The following is a 15,122-nucleotide window of genomic DNA, read 5'->3' as shown; positions in this document are numbered from 1 at the left end:
CAGCAATTTTATGCGACAGACGAACAAAATGAACTTTCCAGGGAAAACAAATAGTAACTAAATGATATAAAGCTATGAAAAATTAATTTTAAAAAAAAAATATTATATCGTATCGGGAGAGGTATAACTTGGTGACCTTTTAGAAATAACGAAGAAAGAATTCATCATGCTTTTCAGCAATTTTATGCGACAGACGAGCAAAATGAACTTTGCAGGGAAAACAAATAGTAACTAAATGATATAAAGCTATGAAAAATTAATTTTTTTTTTTTTTTGAAAAAAAAATATTATATCGTATGGGGAGAGGTATAACAATTGTAATTGCAATTATTTCTGAAAACAGCGACGCATAAAAATAAATTCAAGGGAAGGGTTAATTAATTACATCAAGCCCCTGTAGTTTCACAGTTTTGAACATATTATCCCCGCAGTATCATTGTTGCATATCGAAACATTGATCGACTTTTTCTGCTCTTTTACTTTTAGATAGACTCGCTAATTTCGTCCGTGAGCAATATCTTCCAAATTTTCACCCAAGGCAAAAGAGTCCCAAAAATGAAACTACAGGGGTAGTAAGTTCAAAAGAGCGATACTACATGGGGGTCTACGTGCAATTAACCTTTCTTTAAGTTACTGCATTCTTTGTCCATAGTTGACTAGTAGAAATTGCTCTGATGAAAAAGGCTATTTTGCAAAATTTCAGGTGTTGAATCATGTGGCCACGATGCTTGAGATGCCTGAAAAAGAACTTGCAGAGGTTAGTTACCAAAATGCTGTGCGCATTTTCTCTTTTCCTGGCTCAAAACTTTGCAACTGAGGCCGAGGTTGATTCTATTTGACCAAATGCGCCAGTTTAACCAAATGCAATCATCTTCTCCTATGTTATATACAATATGATTCTATTTGACCAAATGCGCCATTTCTATTTTGACCAAATGCAAATGCCTCATAGGAGAAGATGATTCTTATTTTCGGAGCACCAAAGCATAACTCATAGACCAAATGCAAATGCAATCATTTCTACTACCGAAGACATTCAGTTTCTTTCTTCCGCGTGGTTGGAATATTTGGTAGAGAATTTTAATGAGAAGCTTGAGTTATGTTCTATTGTTTCTGTGATGTATCTGTGTACTTGGGAGCATAACATTATGAATGTAATTTTATTTTTGCTTTTTCCCCCTCTCTTTTGAGAATAATGATGTAAATGATTTCTACATGGTTATCTGTGAACTTCCTCCTCTTGTAACTGCGTCTCTTATCTATAACAAATTGGGGGTAACGCCCTTATTTCACAAAAAAAAAAAAAAAAAAACACACACAGGTGTTAAAATCTGGCAACTTAAATTTCAGGTAACAATTACTTTTCCTTTGTTTTCTCCTGAAATTTTACACTGAAAATAGAACAGATACACCTTCAATTTGCAATCAAGAGACCAATCAGGAACTTGCTCCACAAAAAAAAAGAATGAGCTATATTTTCCCACAAATTACATTCAGAATGTCATGCTCCCAAGTACACAGATACATCACAGTAACAATATAACATAACTCAAGCTTCTCATTGGAATTCTCTACCAAATATTCCGACCACGCGGAAGAAAGAAACTGAATGTCTTCAGAAGTAGATTGATCTGCAAAGGCTCTTAGCAACTTCTGCTAAGTTGGCAAATAGGTTTAGGGGAGAAATTTTGAGCCGACAACAGATGGAAGATGCCCTTTGGTCTGTCTTCTCGAAGCTGTTGTGGAAATAGTATCTTGATGATTTGCCTCATTGTTCTGGGATTTCTTCAGCTATCCAAACGATATCTTTGAGACCTGTAGAAAAGCTCTTGTAGAACTGCACAAAGACATCAAGCTCAATAAGCGAGGTTTCATCTAAAGGATTATAGCAATAATTGTTACTAGAAGTAGAGTTCAATTTGACGTGCCTTCTGAAATTCTAATGTGTCTCCTCCAGTTTTACGGAGCTCAACAACGTGGAAAGTAGGAGCAACCTCAAAAACCTGAGGGCAATGATTTTAAGGGCGAAATTGGTCAGAACATATGCATACTAAACCATAACAGATGCGTGTATTCTCTGGGCCTTTTATTTTCACAGCCAATAAGCGAAAGCCAGTTTAAATAACTTATCAATCATATATTATTCTCATCTCAGACGTTTGATGAAGTGATTTTTAGACTAGATATCTTAAATCTTATCATTTTCTTGACAAAAGAGAGAACAAACTACAGTGCAGTTTACAAATATACCTCTATGCTTTTGAAGATTATATATTTCAACGTTCTTTTGCATATTTCCGTGCACAACCTTGTGTCTATGAGTTGTTTTCAGTCCTTAGACGATATAGGAAAATTGCTTTGATAGCAAATTTCAAAAAGTTAGATTACAGTTGAATAAATTTCTATTGTGATAAAATTAAGCTCAATTTATCAATTTTATTCTATGTTAGGAACAATCAATTTATGTTTATGTTATCTAGATTAGTATCATGTTTAAACAACTAACACAATCATTTCTTGTAAAATGGCATCAGCATGGATGAAATGAGGATGGGTTTTTGAGATATTGCTCCCTCAAAACTTCAAGTAATTTGAACTGAGTCCCCCAAAACCCATTACTTTGAAATTGGTCCCCCAAAACTTGTTACCCACTCCAAACAGGTCCCCACAGTTGAACGATGTTAACTTGACCCACAAAATGAGTGACATCTGTTACTTTTTTTTCATTATCCATTGAACCCACATCTTCCTCATTCAATCCAAATGCTTAGCTTAGTAATATCTCTCCAAACCCATTATTAGCTCACCTCTCCATCCAAACTCATTGGTTTCCACTCTTCTCTCCAATTTATTTGATTCTAAGCATTTCCTTTTGATAAACTAAGCTCTCAAACTTATTTTGAAGTGATTTCAAGCCATAGAAATGTTGAGCTTGTGCAGCAACTGTGCTCTGGACATGGGAATAAGATGGTGTTTTGTAAATTTGAATGCCACACCAATCATTACATCAAATGGATAAGCAAATAGAGCAGCAAGGAGCGGGGAAAGGAGAAAAAAACAGAGCAGAAAACAGAGCAAATTCAGTCCAAAACAAACAGGTCCCTCCTATCCCATCAATACTTTGATCCAAGGACTCAAAAAACCTATGACCAAGATAGAGAGAGATCATCAAAGGAACAGACAATATAACATATTCATAACTTACACTGAAGAATTCCTCAGTGAAACTGAAACAGTAACTCTGAGTGCAGCTTCACACATTGGGTGAGAATCTGCTCGATGGACCACATCATGCAAGCGACGGTGTAGGTTTAGGGCTTTTCCACTGAAGGAGTTTGGGGAAATTTTGGTTTTGGAAGAAACGGATTTAGAGAGGTATCCAAAATTAACTCGCCTAACCCACTCCCTCTTTTACTAACTTGGACGGGTACTGTGTTACATTGAGTTTTAACTCAACCAGAGTTGCAGCATAACAGAAAATAGAAACGTGACCTGATTTGGAGCGACTTCCAATTTTTGGGGACCAATCTCAAAATAATGGGTTTTGGGGAACTTGGTTAAAATTACTTAAGTTTTGGGAGACCAATATCTCAAAAACCCAATGAGGATATTACAGCTTTATCTTGGGAAAGCTGTATCAACCATGCTTTAGTTTCTTCAAAATTCCATTTATTTAATTTTTGTTTTAGAGAGAGAAATTTATTCCACGAAGTTCATTTTCTTCAAAACACAAAAATAGTTTTGTTTTCATACCTCAGTTGCAACAGATAAATGACCCTTCCGTCCAGTTTGGTCACCCTTTAGTTTCATCTGCAATGATGACAAATTACAATGTACATACAATTCAGATTAGTAACCTCAGATGCAATTGATAAATAGGTATAAATTTAAATACATAAAAAATAATTACTGATATATCCAAGTAAGAACTATAATTGAGTGCAGCTCAATTGTTATAATTTACCTTATAGTTGTGTTTTTGCACGTTGAATCCCAGAGGTTTAGCAGCTTCCTCTATTTTAGACATTATTTCATTTGCAGGGCGTTGAGAAGTAAATCTTGTTTCCCGCTTGACCACACCCTGCAGCTTGTTGACAGAAGAAGTTAGAAACTCTTGCAAATTTGCAATACTACAGTTCTTTATTATTATTATTATTATTATTTTGTTTCACGTGAAGAGAGGTATGCTGAATTTTTCTAATACTTTTTTGTCATTAATGCATGATACACTCTGTACTTCATATTATTAACATTTTAATTAAGGCCATAGAGTAGTTATCATACATACCGCCTGCTGCTCAAACAAATTTCCAAGATTAAAACCAGATGACTGTGAAATAAGCGCAAATGCATTCATCGACTCTGGTTTCTGTTTCTTTTCCATTACAAGATGTTCCTAGAGACAAAAAGAATGTATACTGAATCAAACATTTGATCAACAAATATCAGAAACAAATATAACTTTAATTTAAAATAGAAAGCTTCATTATCAAGAATTTACAAAATAACGATGCCTGCATGCATCAAATTGTACAGGAGATTAATGGGGCCAAAGTCATCACATCAGCACACGAGAAATCTTAATGAGAATTTAGTATTATTACCTTAGAATCACTGAAAACAGCATCAACATCGTCAAGATTTACTTCTTCCTCTTCTTGAAAATCCGGTGCCTTATACCCTTTCTTGAACCAATCATCTTTTAGAATTTCTGGAATTGTTATGCGCTGTCACCAAAATACAACACAGTGAGAATTAAGCCCTACAAACAGGATACTGCTAGAAAACTGAAAGGAATCATTGAATTTTTAACACTCACTGTACGAGGATTTGGGTCCAGAATACGTTTAAGAAACTTTTTTGCACAAGATGAGAACCAAGTAGGAAATGAAAACTCTGCCCTATCAATCTGCAGTAAGATAAATAAAGATGGTCCTCAGCATTCTTCAAAGACTCAATTACTTTTGTATTTTAAAAACAAAAATGTTTAAAGGCCTACTTTCTTATAGAGATCTGTGACATTGGGCTCATCGAATGGCAAATATCCAGCTATAAGAACAAACAGAATCACACCACAAGACCAAATGTCAGAAGTTGCACCATTGTAACCTTTATCATTGAGCACCTAGAGAAAAGAAGTCCACCGTGAGATGATTTAAAACAAAAATATGACAGATTGTTCAGGATCTTGCTATATACAGGACAATTATTGATTATACCTCTGGAGCCACATAATTGGGTGTTCCACAAGTCGTATGTAAGAGTCCTTCCTCCTAAATTATAAAGAATATTAGTTAAATTTAAATAAAAACTATATTCTTTAATTCATACATCATACCAACTAATAAGAACTAAAACTGATATAATTAAAAATACTTGTAGTTGAACACTTGAACATACCCGCATTTGAGGTGAAAACGTACTTAAGCCAAAATCGGAAACTTTAAGAACACCAAATGAATCTAGAAGAAGATTCTCAGGCTGCAACATATGCATATACACATTCAAAAAATATTTTGCAAAAAGATTATCATGTAAAAAGACTATAACAACATCAAGAAAGACAAAATCAACCACAAAACTGGGTCAAACCTTCAGATCTCTATGATATACGCCCCTACTGTGGCAATAATCTACAGCATTAATAAGCTGCTGGAAGTATCTCCTAGCTTCATCTTCTTTCAACCTCCCATTGTCAACCTACGAATCAGACCTGAAAAGGTTAATGAATGGGGAATACACATAACCTGGAGAGGACTATTTTTGCATATGCAGAATACCATGAATATTGCACATCGCTGCTTATATAACTGAAATTTGACCAATTTAAAGAAAACTTACAATCTTGTCAAAGAGCTCTCCTCCTTGAACAAATTCAAGAACGATGTATATTTTTGTCTTGCTTGCCATGACCTACAATATACAGTGGAATTTGATAAGGAGATTTGGTGTCAGTCTATCAGATCCAACAAAAAAGAAAATAAGTTAACCAACGTTGCACTCGAGAAAGAGAGTTGCACAAACTGATTGCACAGTACAACAATGACAAATTACACTCATTTATCTAAATTATAAATTGAAAGCAACTAAATATATATAAACAAATTTAAACTTAAGAAGAAATCAGATAGAGACTCAATCTTGGAAGGCAGTCCGTGAGGATGCATCATTTTGTTTAACTAATTTACGATTGAAAGTTAATTCAAGCATACATGAGAAAAATATAACTCATCTATTGGATGCTATCATTTTGCTTGACTATAGACAGTGTGCAAGATCTTGTAAGCTTATGAGAAAATGTCAAATGAGGTATTTAACATATAATGTAGGCCCTACTACCTCGTGGAGTTGAACGACGTTTGGATGCTTGATCAGCTTCATGGTGGAAATTTCTCTTTTTATCTGGGGGAGAGAAAAAAATTTAAGTTACAGCAACTCCAAAAGAAATCATCAATGTCATAGTACGATACACAAAATATGTTATAATTGCTTTTGGATAAATATAGATATAAGTGTTGTGCCTCGAGAAACCAAAACAATCGCCAAGAAAGATAAACAACCAACCAAAATCAACAGCACAAACAACCAAACACCAGTTTTACGTGGTTCGGCAAGATGCCTACGTCCACGGGGCAAGGAGGGGGGAGTTTTCACTATTAGAAATCAAGAGGAACAAACTAGGGTTACAAATCTCTCATAAACCCTCAACAATCAACTCTCAATCTCTCCAATTGCTCCTAGAATAGAAGCCCAAAGAAAACTCTCTCAATCTGCTCAAATTCACGAATGCGGTCGACCGGGCCGGTCGACCGCCACCCTGACAACCTGAATCCTGAGCTTATCTCTTCAATAAGACAATTTGGGTAAAGATTAAAATTTTGATACCTCCACATTCTTTATCAGGTAAAATCAAGATAACCCTACAATTTTTCATTCAAACACTTCACATGCATAGATAAAGATTATATCTTTCTCAACATTTCCCCCAAATCCATTCAAAAAAAATCCAATCTTTTTTCAACAGATCAATGTGCACCCATCAATGGCAGCAACCAAATCAAGCAAAATCGAAATAATACCTCAAAAATACAAAAAAAAAACACACAAAAATTTACCTGCTCGACCATCTTATGCTTGAGGACTTGACTCTTGTCAAGAATCTTGATGGCGACGCCGTCGCCGGTCCTCGAATCGCGCGCGAACTTCACCTTCGCGAAGCTCCCCTCGCCCAGAGTTCGCCCTAGCTCGTACTTCCCCACTCTCGTTCGTGCACCGCACGTGCTCATCGTCTCTCTCTCTCTCTCGATCCCTTTTCGAAGAATAATTGGATTAAGATTTTATAGAGAGAGAGAGGGGCGGGGAGAGCGAGGGAGAGAATTTGGGTTTGGTTTGGATTTTGAGACGTCCGAGGAATTGGATGAGTGGGAAGGTGGGACCCACTTTATATAATAATTAATTAATTGGACGCGGTTGAGCCGCGGTGGAGAGGCGGGTATCCATATATGGAGGACCGAAGACCCTAATTAGAAGCCTTAAACCTGATTTAATTGGGGTTTAACAACTCCTAAACAGTCGGGGTTGGCAACCCCGACTAATTAGGAAATGGTATTATGCTTACGTGGCATAAAACGGGTCGATTTTGGTAATTAAAAAAAAAATCGGTCGATTTCGGTAATAAAAACTCGGTTTGGGTCTACAATGAAAAATTGTTCGAGGACCGAAAGGTGATTTCAAACGTCCTGTGGCTGCCTAATTTCATCAAATTTCTTTCACCTTTTCATATAAAAACATAGTAATTAGGATAAATTACAGAAATCACCCTCATTTTAAATTGACATTTTACTCCCCAGTTTTCTATTTCTACCTAACAATCATCAACTTTTAATAGGGCTGTGTAGATATCAGTCCCTCACATCTTCAAATTTGCGTGTGCGTCCCTCAATCCCAAGAGTTCTTGCGATTTGGTACCCCCAGTGATTAAAATGCCCCTTGGCAGATATTTTGTCCTTAGCAAGAGGGGTTTGGGGGAAACAAAAACTGGGGTATTTTAGTTATTGAGGGACCAAATTGAAAGAACCCTTAGGATTTGAGAACTCATGAGCAATTTCAAATATTTGAGGGACTAATATGGAACTGTTGAATATTTGAGGGATTAGTATTTAAACAACCCTTTTTATTATAATACCACACCCCCCACACGCATATATACACAAACATACATACATGAACTCATATAATGTCGTTATTTGTGGTATTGGCCTTCACAAACGTATACGAACAAGTCAATTTTGTAAAAATAGAAAACTTGGGGTGAATGTCAATTTAAAGCCTTCGTAGGATTCCATGCAAATCTTCCGTTGCGTTTTCTGGATTTTGTCCTAATAACTAAAAACATCATCTCGCGTGACAAATAGCATTTTCGTTTTGTTCCCGTGTATAACTCAACTCTAATTTTGTTATTATTTGTAATAGAGCGGTCTTAGAATTTGTGCCTGCTATTTACATATTTGTTGCAGAGAACGTAATCAAGGCATGTTTGAGACGTTGATGTAAGCGTGATAGAATATTAGGAATATTTTCTAAGAAAAGAAAAAGAAGGAAAGAAAAAGTTAAGACTTCATCTCCCTGAAGAACGAATGATAACGTCTTTCTCGGTTATGACTTCATTTGTTACAGTCCGGGGCTGTTTGGTTGTAAAAAGATGGAAAGTGTAAAAAAGTGTGTCCTAATGGCAGCTTTCCTCCTTTTCAATTGTTTGTTTATAGTTGTGAAAATAGTGTAAAGTGATTTATTATGCTGATGTGGCATGGATTCACAAATCTCTTTAAAATTGTCTGATTTTAAAGGAAATTAAGCTGACATATGTGTCAGAAGTGAGGGGGCTAGACCGATGGAATCATTTGAGTAGGGACCACACAATAACCACTTTTTACACTTTCCAAACAGGCAATTAAAGTTACATTTTGCAAACCAAACAAGTAATTTATGATTCCAATGGAATAAAAAACAAACAAAAAAAGTTGTTCAGTGAAATCGATGATATGAACAACAACTTTCCAAGTTGTGTCATAAATACACAACTTTACCAACAACAACCAAACAGACCCTCATTGGTCTTCTTCTCTTTTTTCCACCCACCTAATAATTGAAGGCTAATTGCGTAAATTGCATATTGATAAAAATATCAGAAAAATTGAACCATATTATGCTCAAACTAACGGGAGCCAATAGAGCCAGCAGCGGATCTACGTAGTGCTCACTGATGTCATAAAACACCACCGATCGAATTATTTTTATAATATTTTTATTTATTTATTTAACCTGTGTTTATTACTCAGCATACCACTGGAATTAGAGCATGACAAAGATTAAGATGGATATTTGTCTTTCAATAAACTAGTAAGTTATATGAGAGGATATCACTGGGACAAAACCCTAATTGGCCGTTGTGAGTCAAAATTGGCATTATGCCCATCCAGCTCATTATCCTAGATTGAGTGCCTTTCTTTTTCATCGACTGTATTCTTTCTACTCCACAGTATTATCCGACATAAATTAAATCTAGATGATTTTGATATTATCTTAAAATCTCTGCTGCTAACTTATCAAAGTTGAGAGTTGCACTTTTATTCACGTACAAAGCTTTCGTTGGGCCACTGTCCGCAGGCCAAAACAAGGAGGAGGGTTGGGGTCATCGACATCTCCTCTTTCAATATTGCTCTCCTATCCAAATGGTTTTGGAAAGCTCTCGACAGAAACTCTCTCATCAGTAAAGTCCTCTTCTCTCTTTACTCTAAAGACAGTGTCAATCCCTTTGTGCATCCTCCTAATAGTTCAGCTTCTAAATTCATCCACGACTTGCACTCTATCCACTCCATTTTTTCCAGCATGGTTAGATGGCAGGTGGGAGACGGTAAAACATGTCGTTTTTGGCACGACAAGTGGACTAACGCAAATTCTCTTAGTAGTATGTTTCCAAAAGCTTGTCAACTTGCTTTTTCAAGATTCAGTTATGTTCGATCTTAAGGCTATCTGCGCAATTCTTCCTGGCATTGGCACCATATTCTCAGAAGGGGGATCTCTCTCGAAGAGAAACATGATATTAATTAGCTCATCGCCCACCTGGATGTGCTCTCTGCTGCTACAAATTCTTCTCATGACAGTATATGGTGGTGGCCTTATCACCCTTCTGGCTCTTTTACTATTAATTCATTATACTCTGTCATCTCCATCGGTGGGTTACAAACTTACAATCCCACATCCATAATTTCATTTGGAAATCAAACATCCCCTTGAAGGTTAAGGTCCTTTTTTGGATTATCTCTAATAATAAGCTCAATACCAGAGCAAATCTGGTCTCTAACGGCTGGAATGGAGATCCCCGCTGCCCTCATTGTATGCAAGAGGTAGCAACCCAGGACCACCTGTTTATTACTTGTCTCTTTGCTCGTACAGTCTAATCCTCCCTCCTCCCTATTGCACCTTTTGCTAGATGGCCCCACTCCATGGAGGGGCTGATTATTTTATACAGGGACTCAAATACTTGTGCCGACATTAAAGCAATCTGGAAACATTTGTTACTGTGCTTCTGTTGGGGAATGTGGAACTGTAGAAACCACCTTATTTTCAGAGACTTCCCTGCTGATCCTATTCTCACTGCTGCTAATATCGCTAGATTTGTCTTATTTTGGATAAGGGCCGAAAAGGAGAGACTGGCGAGGCGCATTCGCAGGGCTACCTACAACCTGAAGTTGCAGGAAATTGCTAAGATAAACACTGCTGGCAACTGTGGCGACAACTTCTCTGATGCTCTTTGATTTGGACTGTGCTTTTCCTCCTAGCCGCCGTTTCTTTTGCGCCCTTCCTGATCCCCTCTCTAGTCAGCATGCAGTAGTGTCTTAGTGATGTAAGAACTTGTGTTAGTCGTTTTTGTCGTATATGAGTTTCAGACTCTTAGTAGTTCGTGAGATTTTCTTTCTTTTAGCCTACTGTTGAAGTATCTAAGCAAAGTTAGTTCGGTCGGTGACGACTAGGTCCGCTCCTTACCAGCTTCTTCTTTGCTTCGATCCTTCTTCCAGGTATTCTGTGGGTCTTTCTGTATCAGTTTGTGCATTCTAAGTTTTTCTATATATAAATATAATGAACATGGTACCTCACCCTGTTTCTCAGTTCAAAAAAAATTCTTATAACTATACTAAAAAAAGACTTGTGCTAATATTATACTGCTAGACGCAACCAAAAAAAAGAAAAAGAAAAAAAAGAGATTATGTCTTGTTTATTGTGAACAGAAATAGTTGGCTTCAATTGGCACCTAACTTTTTGTTTTCAAAAGTACAATATCATAAACGGATAAACCCAACCCCCCTCCCCACCAAAACCCCAAGCAAACTTCAAAACAAAACTTTGCGTGATTATCAGCAAACCCTCCTAACTTTTAAAATATCAGAAAACCCCCTTATGCTGAGGGGTTATTAGAAAACCACTTTTAACTTCGATATAATTAGGGAGGTTCTCTGATAAAATATTAAATTTAAACGAGGTTTTCTGATAAAATCTAAAAGCTAAATAGGGGTTTTTTGACAATCCCTATACTTGAGGTGTTTTCTGACATTTTGAAAGTTAAGGTGGGCTTTTAAATAATCATCCAAAGTTAAGGGGTGTTTTCTCATATTTACCTTACAATAATTGTACAACTACTACAAACATAATTAGAATTTTTCTTTGTGAAAAAAGTATCAGCTCCCTTCGGCATTCACTAGTTTCTCTCTGTTTAGTAGTGACAAAGGACAATCTCTATCTAACATAAAGAATTGGCCTCAATTGGATAGGGAATATTACATCAACTCGTTTAATTTTTAATTTAATTAATAACAATTTTTATAGATCACATAAAGATTAAAGAATATGATGATTCAATTCAATTAAAAGCTATACTATTTTACTAAGAAATAATTTTTATTGGCCAAAAATGAGAGTGGAACCAGATAAAATGCATGGTTCATGAGATTCATTAAGTGCAGTTCTTTTCTTTTTGGACAAAAGTCATCACTTGACGAGTCAGCATGAATGGTCAGATATACATCGGGCAATATTAAGGGTAGATCTCAAGAACAATAAAATATTAGAGATGTGGAAAATATTAAAGTTAGGTCTCAGAAACAATAATATTTTGGGCAATGTTAAAACTAGGTCTCAAGAGCAAAATAAAGTGCAATGGGGACATTTACTCATTTACCCACAATTTGCAATCTAATAGAGAACTCTAGTACGTAAAATATTGTTATATCAGGATTTTTGAACATATTTAGTTATCAAGAGTTTGTTTTTGAATTTATTGGTATTATTAATGTAAGTTAAATAGTTTTTAAAGAAAGTAAACTTTTGATAATATTTTAGACTTATAAAGGGAATCAGCTTACTTCTATTTAGATCCACATTTATCATTCACTTGAATACAAGAACAGTACGGAAAAAAGTAATATTACAGGCATTAATTTATCCTATGAATTCAGATCATTTCCACTGTCAAAATGCAATAAAAGTCTAATTTTTAATCTCAATTGTCTATTATTTAGTGGATGTTGTAATTCAATTTGAATGGAAACTTGAGAATTGGTGTAAGTCAAATACTTGATTTTGAACGTATTAACACAGAAGAGGATCCCATTAACCACTATTGTGATTTATATATTGCATGTGAAAATTTTACAGGGAAAAATCTGACAGCAGCCAACTCCGACCGGATCACTTTCCAAACATTTCTATTTACTTCGGACGTCAAATGATATCTTAATTAATAGGGGTAATTACACTTAAAACCCAAAGTTTGCTCCACGTTGCATTAAAACACCCAAAGTTTTAAACCATACACTTAAATACCGAAAGTTTCTAAGAAGTTGCACTTCCATACCCAATGCAATGCAAACGTGAGAATTTCATCATAAAAATTCTCATGCACCACTCGCATGCTATATTAATCTAGAATTAGGGTAGGTTTAAAGTAGAATTTGAGTGGTTTAATAATAGATTTAAGAAAAAAAAATAAGGAATAAAATGTTCTAAAATAGCATATGGGTGTCACATGAGAATTTTTGGGTGAAATTCTCATGTTCGCATTGGGTATTAAAGTGTAACTTTTAGAAACTTTGGGTATTGAAGTGTAAGGTTTTAAATTTTGGGTACTTTGGTGCAATACCGGACAAACTTTAGGTATCTACGTGTAATTTACCTAATTAATGGGGTTTCCCAAAGTGCTAGTTATTACTAGGGGTGTTTGTTTTACTCTTTTTATAGAATAAGCTTTGAATTAGATCCGACATGAGAAAAACTGTAAATAAAATATTCTAAATGTATCATATTCCTAAGTTTGATTCATAACAATTTTATAGATTTTGAAATCTATAAAGTTGAAAAGGAGGGGGGTTCAAACCCCCCCTAATGTTAGGGTGAGATCAATCCAAATTGCATCCCATCTGGGCCCACACTTTGCTTTCCTTTCCAAAAAATTAAAAAAAAAAAGGATAAAATAGAAAGGATGGAGGAGAAAGAGGGAATGGACTTCTCTAACCTTCCCTTTGCCAATAGGACACAATTTTGCATTCCAAATTGTCCAGCTCTGAAGAAAGGAAAGGTCTATGCCACAACCAAAGTCTATGCATCTTGGGAGGAAAGAAAGAAACCAAGCAAACCAGACAATTCAACCAATCTCCCTCCTCTTCAAGCGATGCAAAACTCTCTAATAAGAGACAACCCAAAAAAAACTCTCTAAAAAGTATAACATAACTAAACTCCTCTCCCCACCTCCTCTTCTCAAGCAAAATCTATAAGCCGAGATGGAGAAGCCCCGGTATGCAACAACTCCGGCCATAGTCTCCGCCGTGGTCATCCTCCTCGGCGCCGCTGCCTTCGCCTGTTGTATCGCTGCGGAGTTCAAGAAGTCCAAGGCGGAGGAGATGAGAATCGACGGGAGCCTGTGTCATCTGCCGAGGAGCCCTGCTTTCGGCCTGGGCATCGCTGCGGTCGTCTGCCTCTTTGTAGCGCTGGTTGCAGGGACTACGGTCGCAGCCATAAGGATGTGGTCGAGAGATGACAAGTCTAGGAGAAATATATCTATGCCTATCATCCTCTTGGTCCTATCTTGGTATTTTACTGTTTTGTCTTCAAAATTCTTTCACAGTTCCGCTTCTGCTTCTAATTTAATTTTCTAGAGATTAAGCGAGCAAATTTCGCAAAACTGCAAAAAGAATTTCAAATTAGGGAAAACCGTTTCATTGAACTATTGAAAATTGTTGCAAATGGCATTAGTAGTTTGGATAAAAAGTATGAACTACTCTTTAAAAATAAAGGAGGGAAAGATGATAGGCGTAGAAGAAATATAAGTACGCATAAAGACGAAACCATGAAGATAGAAGAAAGAAAAATAAATGTCAAGCGTGCAAACATGATAGTTTAGTGAAAGAAGAAGAAAATCATCATAAGTTTTCTCATAAAAATTTTACAGTACATTTACAACCTCAAGAGGACGTAGAGATTTTCTGCAATTCACTCCTAGACTTTTAACAGGACCAGCTTCGCACTGGCTGCAATCCTGCTGGGCGCAGCATCGAGCATGAACAATAAACAGCTTTACGGCGAAGGATGGATGGACGGAGAATGCTACGTCGTCAGGGATGGTGTTTTTATTGGGTCGGCTGTACTTGCAGCCGCAACTATAATTCTCACACTTGGTTTTGTACTCGCGACAGCAACGGAGCGAAAATACAGGCGAACTGGCCCAGACGAAGAGAGAAACCGAAGGAATGATCAGCGACAAAAGCAGCCCGGTCCCTGACGTGAACGATGCTGCCCGGTCGAGATGTTCCAGCGGTAGATTAGGTCCCCACACGTTGGAAGATGTTGAGATGAGAGGAAGCTTCATAGGAAGGGAATTATTCTTGTCTTAGGCTAGAGGGTCAATAAAGAACGGCCTCTCTTAGTCTTAACCTAAATATTAGAATCCTTGTAAAGGGTCCAGTGTTACAATCTTGTATTCTCATTCAACCGCACAAATACAATCAACAAAGATTTACGCCGAATTTGAATCAGCAGTTGATATTGGCTCTATAAATGGATGAAATGTTTCT

At 36.4% G+C, this 15,122-nt stretch overlaps 2 protein-coding genes across 4 annotated transcripts; one reads left to right on the top strand and one right to left on the bottom strand.

Annotated features, from left to right (window-relative positions):
* On the bottom strand, positions 1,432-7,406 carry LOC109825196 (CBL-interacting serine/threonine-protein kinase 9-like). Of its 3 annotated transcripts, none has more exons than XM_020391977.1 (14): positions 7,116-7,406; positions 6,319-6,402; positions 5,842-5,913; positions 5,593-5,700; positions 5,401-5,481; positions 5,220-5,273; positions 5,000-5,125; positions 4,820-4,909; positions 4,605-4,727; positions 4,289-4,396; positions 3,965-4,081; positions 3,754-3,810; positions 1,929-2,003; positions 1,432-1,837 (listed from the first exon to the last, which is right to left on the bottom strand). In XM_020391977.1, the coding sequence occupies exons 1-14, from the start codon at positions 7,284-7,286 to the stop codon at positions 1,769-1,771; spliced, it is 1,335 nt and encodes a 444-aa protein (XP_020247566.1). In that variant the 5' UTR covers positions 7,287-7,406; the 3' UTR covers positions 1,432-1,768. The 3 variants fall into 3 exon arrangements, with proteins under 3 accessions (XP_020247566.1, XP_020247567.1, XP_020247568.1); XM_020391978.1 differs by having other exon boundaries at positions 6,340-6,402; positions 7,116-7,405; XM_020391979.1 differs by lacking the exon at positions 5,401-5,481.
* On the top strand, positions 13,449-15,116 carry LOC109825198. The gene is made up of 2 exons (XM_020391980.1): positions 13,449-14,140; positions 14,563-15,116. Exons 1-2 carry the CDS (start codon positions 13,833-13,835, stop codon positions 14,828-14,830), a joined length of 576 nt encoding a protein of 191 aa, XP_020247569.1. The 5' UTR covers positions 13,449-13,832; the 3' UTR covers positions 14,831-15,116.

The sequence above is a fragment of the Asparagus officinalis genome, chromosome 10 (assembly GCF_001876935.1).
Source record: "Asparagus officinalis chromosome 10, Aspof.V1, whole genome shotgun sequence".
Classification (NCBI taxonomy): domain Eukaryota; kingdom Viridiplantae; phylum Streptophyta; class Magnoliopsida; order Asparagales; family Asparagaceae; genus Asparagus; species Asparagus officinalis.
The sequence above is the reverse complement of the archived record's forward strand: the minus strand, read 5'-3'. Positions and strand labels throughout refer to the sequence as shown.

Excerpts from the sequence above, each read along its gene's own strand:
- LOC109825196 (XM_020391977.1), bottom strand. The coding sequence starts at position 7,286 with ATGAGCACGTGCGGTGCACGAACGAGAGTGGGGAAGTACGAGCTAGGG. Across the intron at positions 4,910-4,999 it reads TCACAGATCTCTATAAGAAA|ATTGATAGGGCAGAGTTTTC; the intron begins GTAGGCCTTTAA and ends ATCTTACTGCAG. Across the intron at positions 4,728-4,819 it reads TGGACCCAAATCCTCGTACA|CGCATAACAATTCCAGAAAT; the intron begins GTGAGTGTTAAA and ends TTTTGGTGACAG.
- LOC109825198 (XM_020391980.1), top strand. The coding sequence starts at position 13,833 with ATGGAGAAGCCCCGGTATGCAACAACTCCGGCCATAGTCTCCGCCGTG. Across the intron at positions 14,141-14,562 it reads ATCCTCTTGGTCCTATCTTG|GACCAGCTTCGCACTGGCTG; the intron begins GTATTTTACTGT and ends GACTTTTAACAG.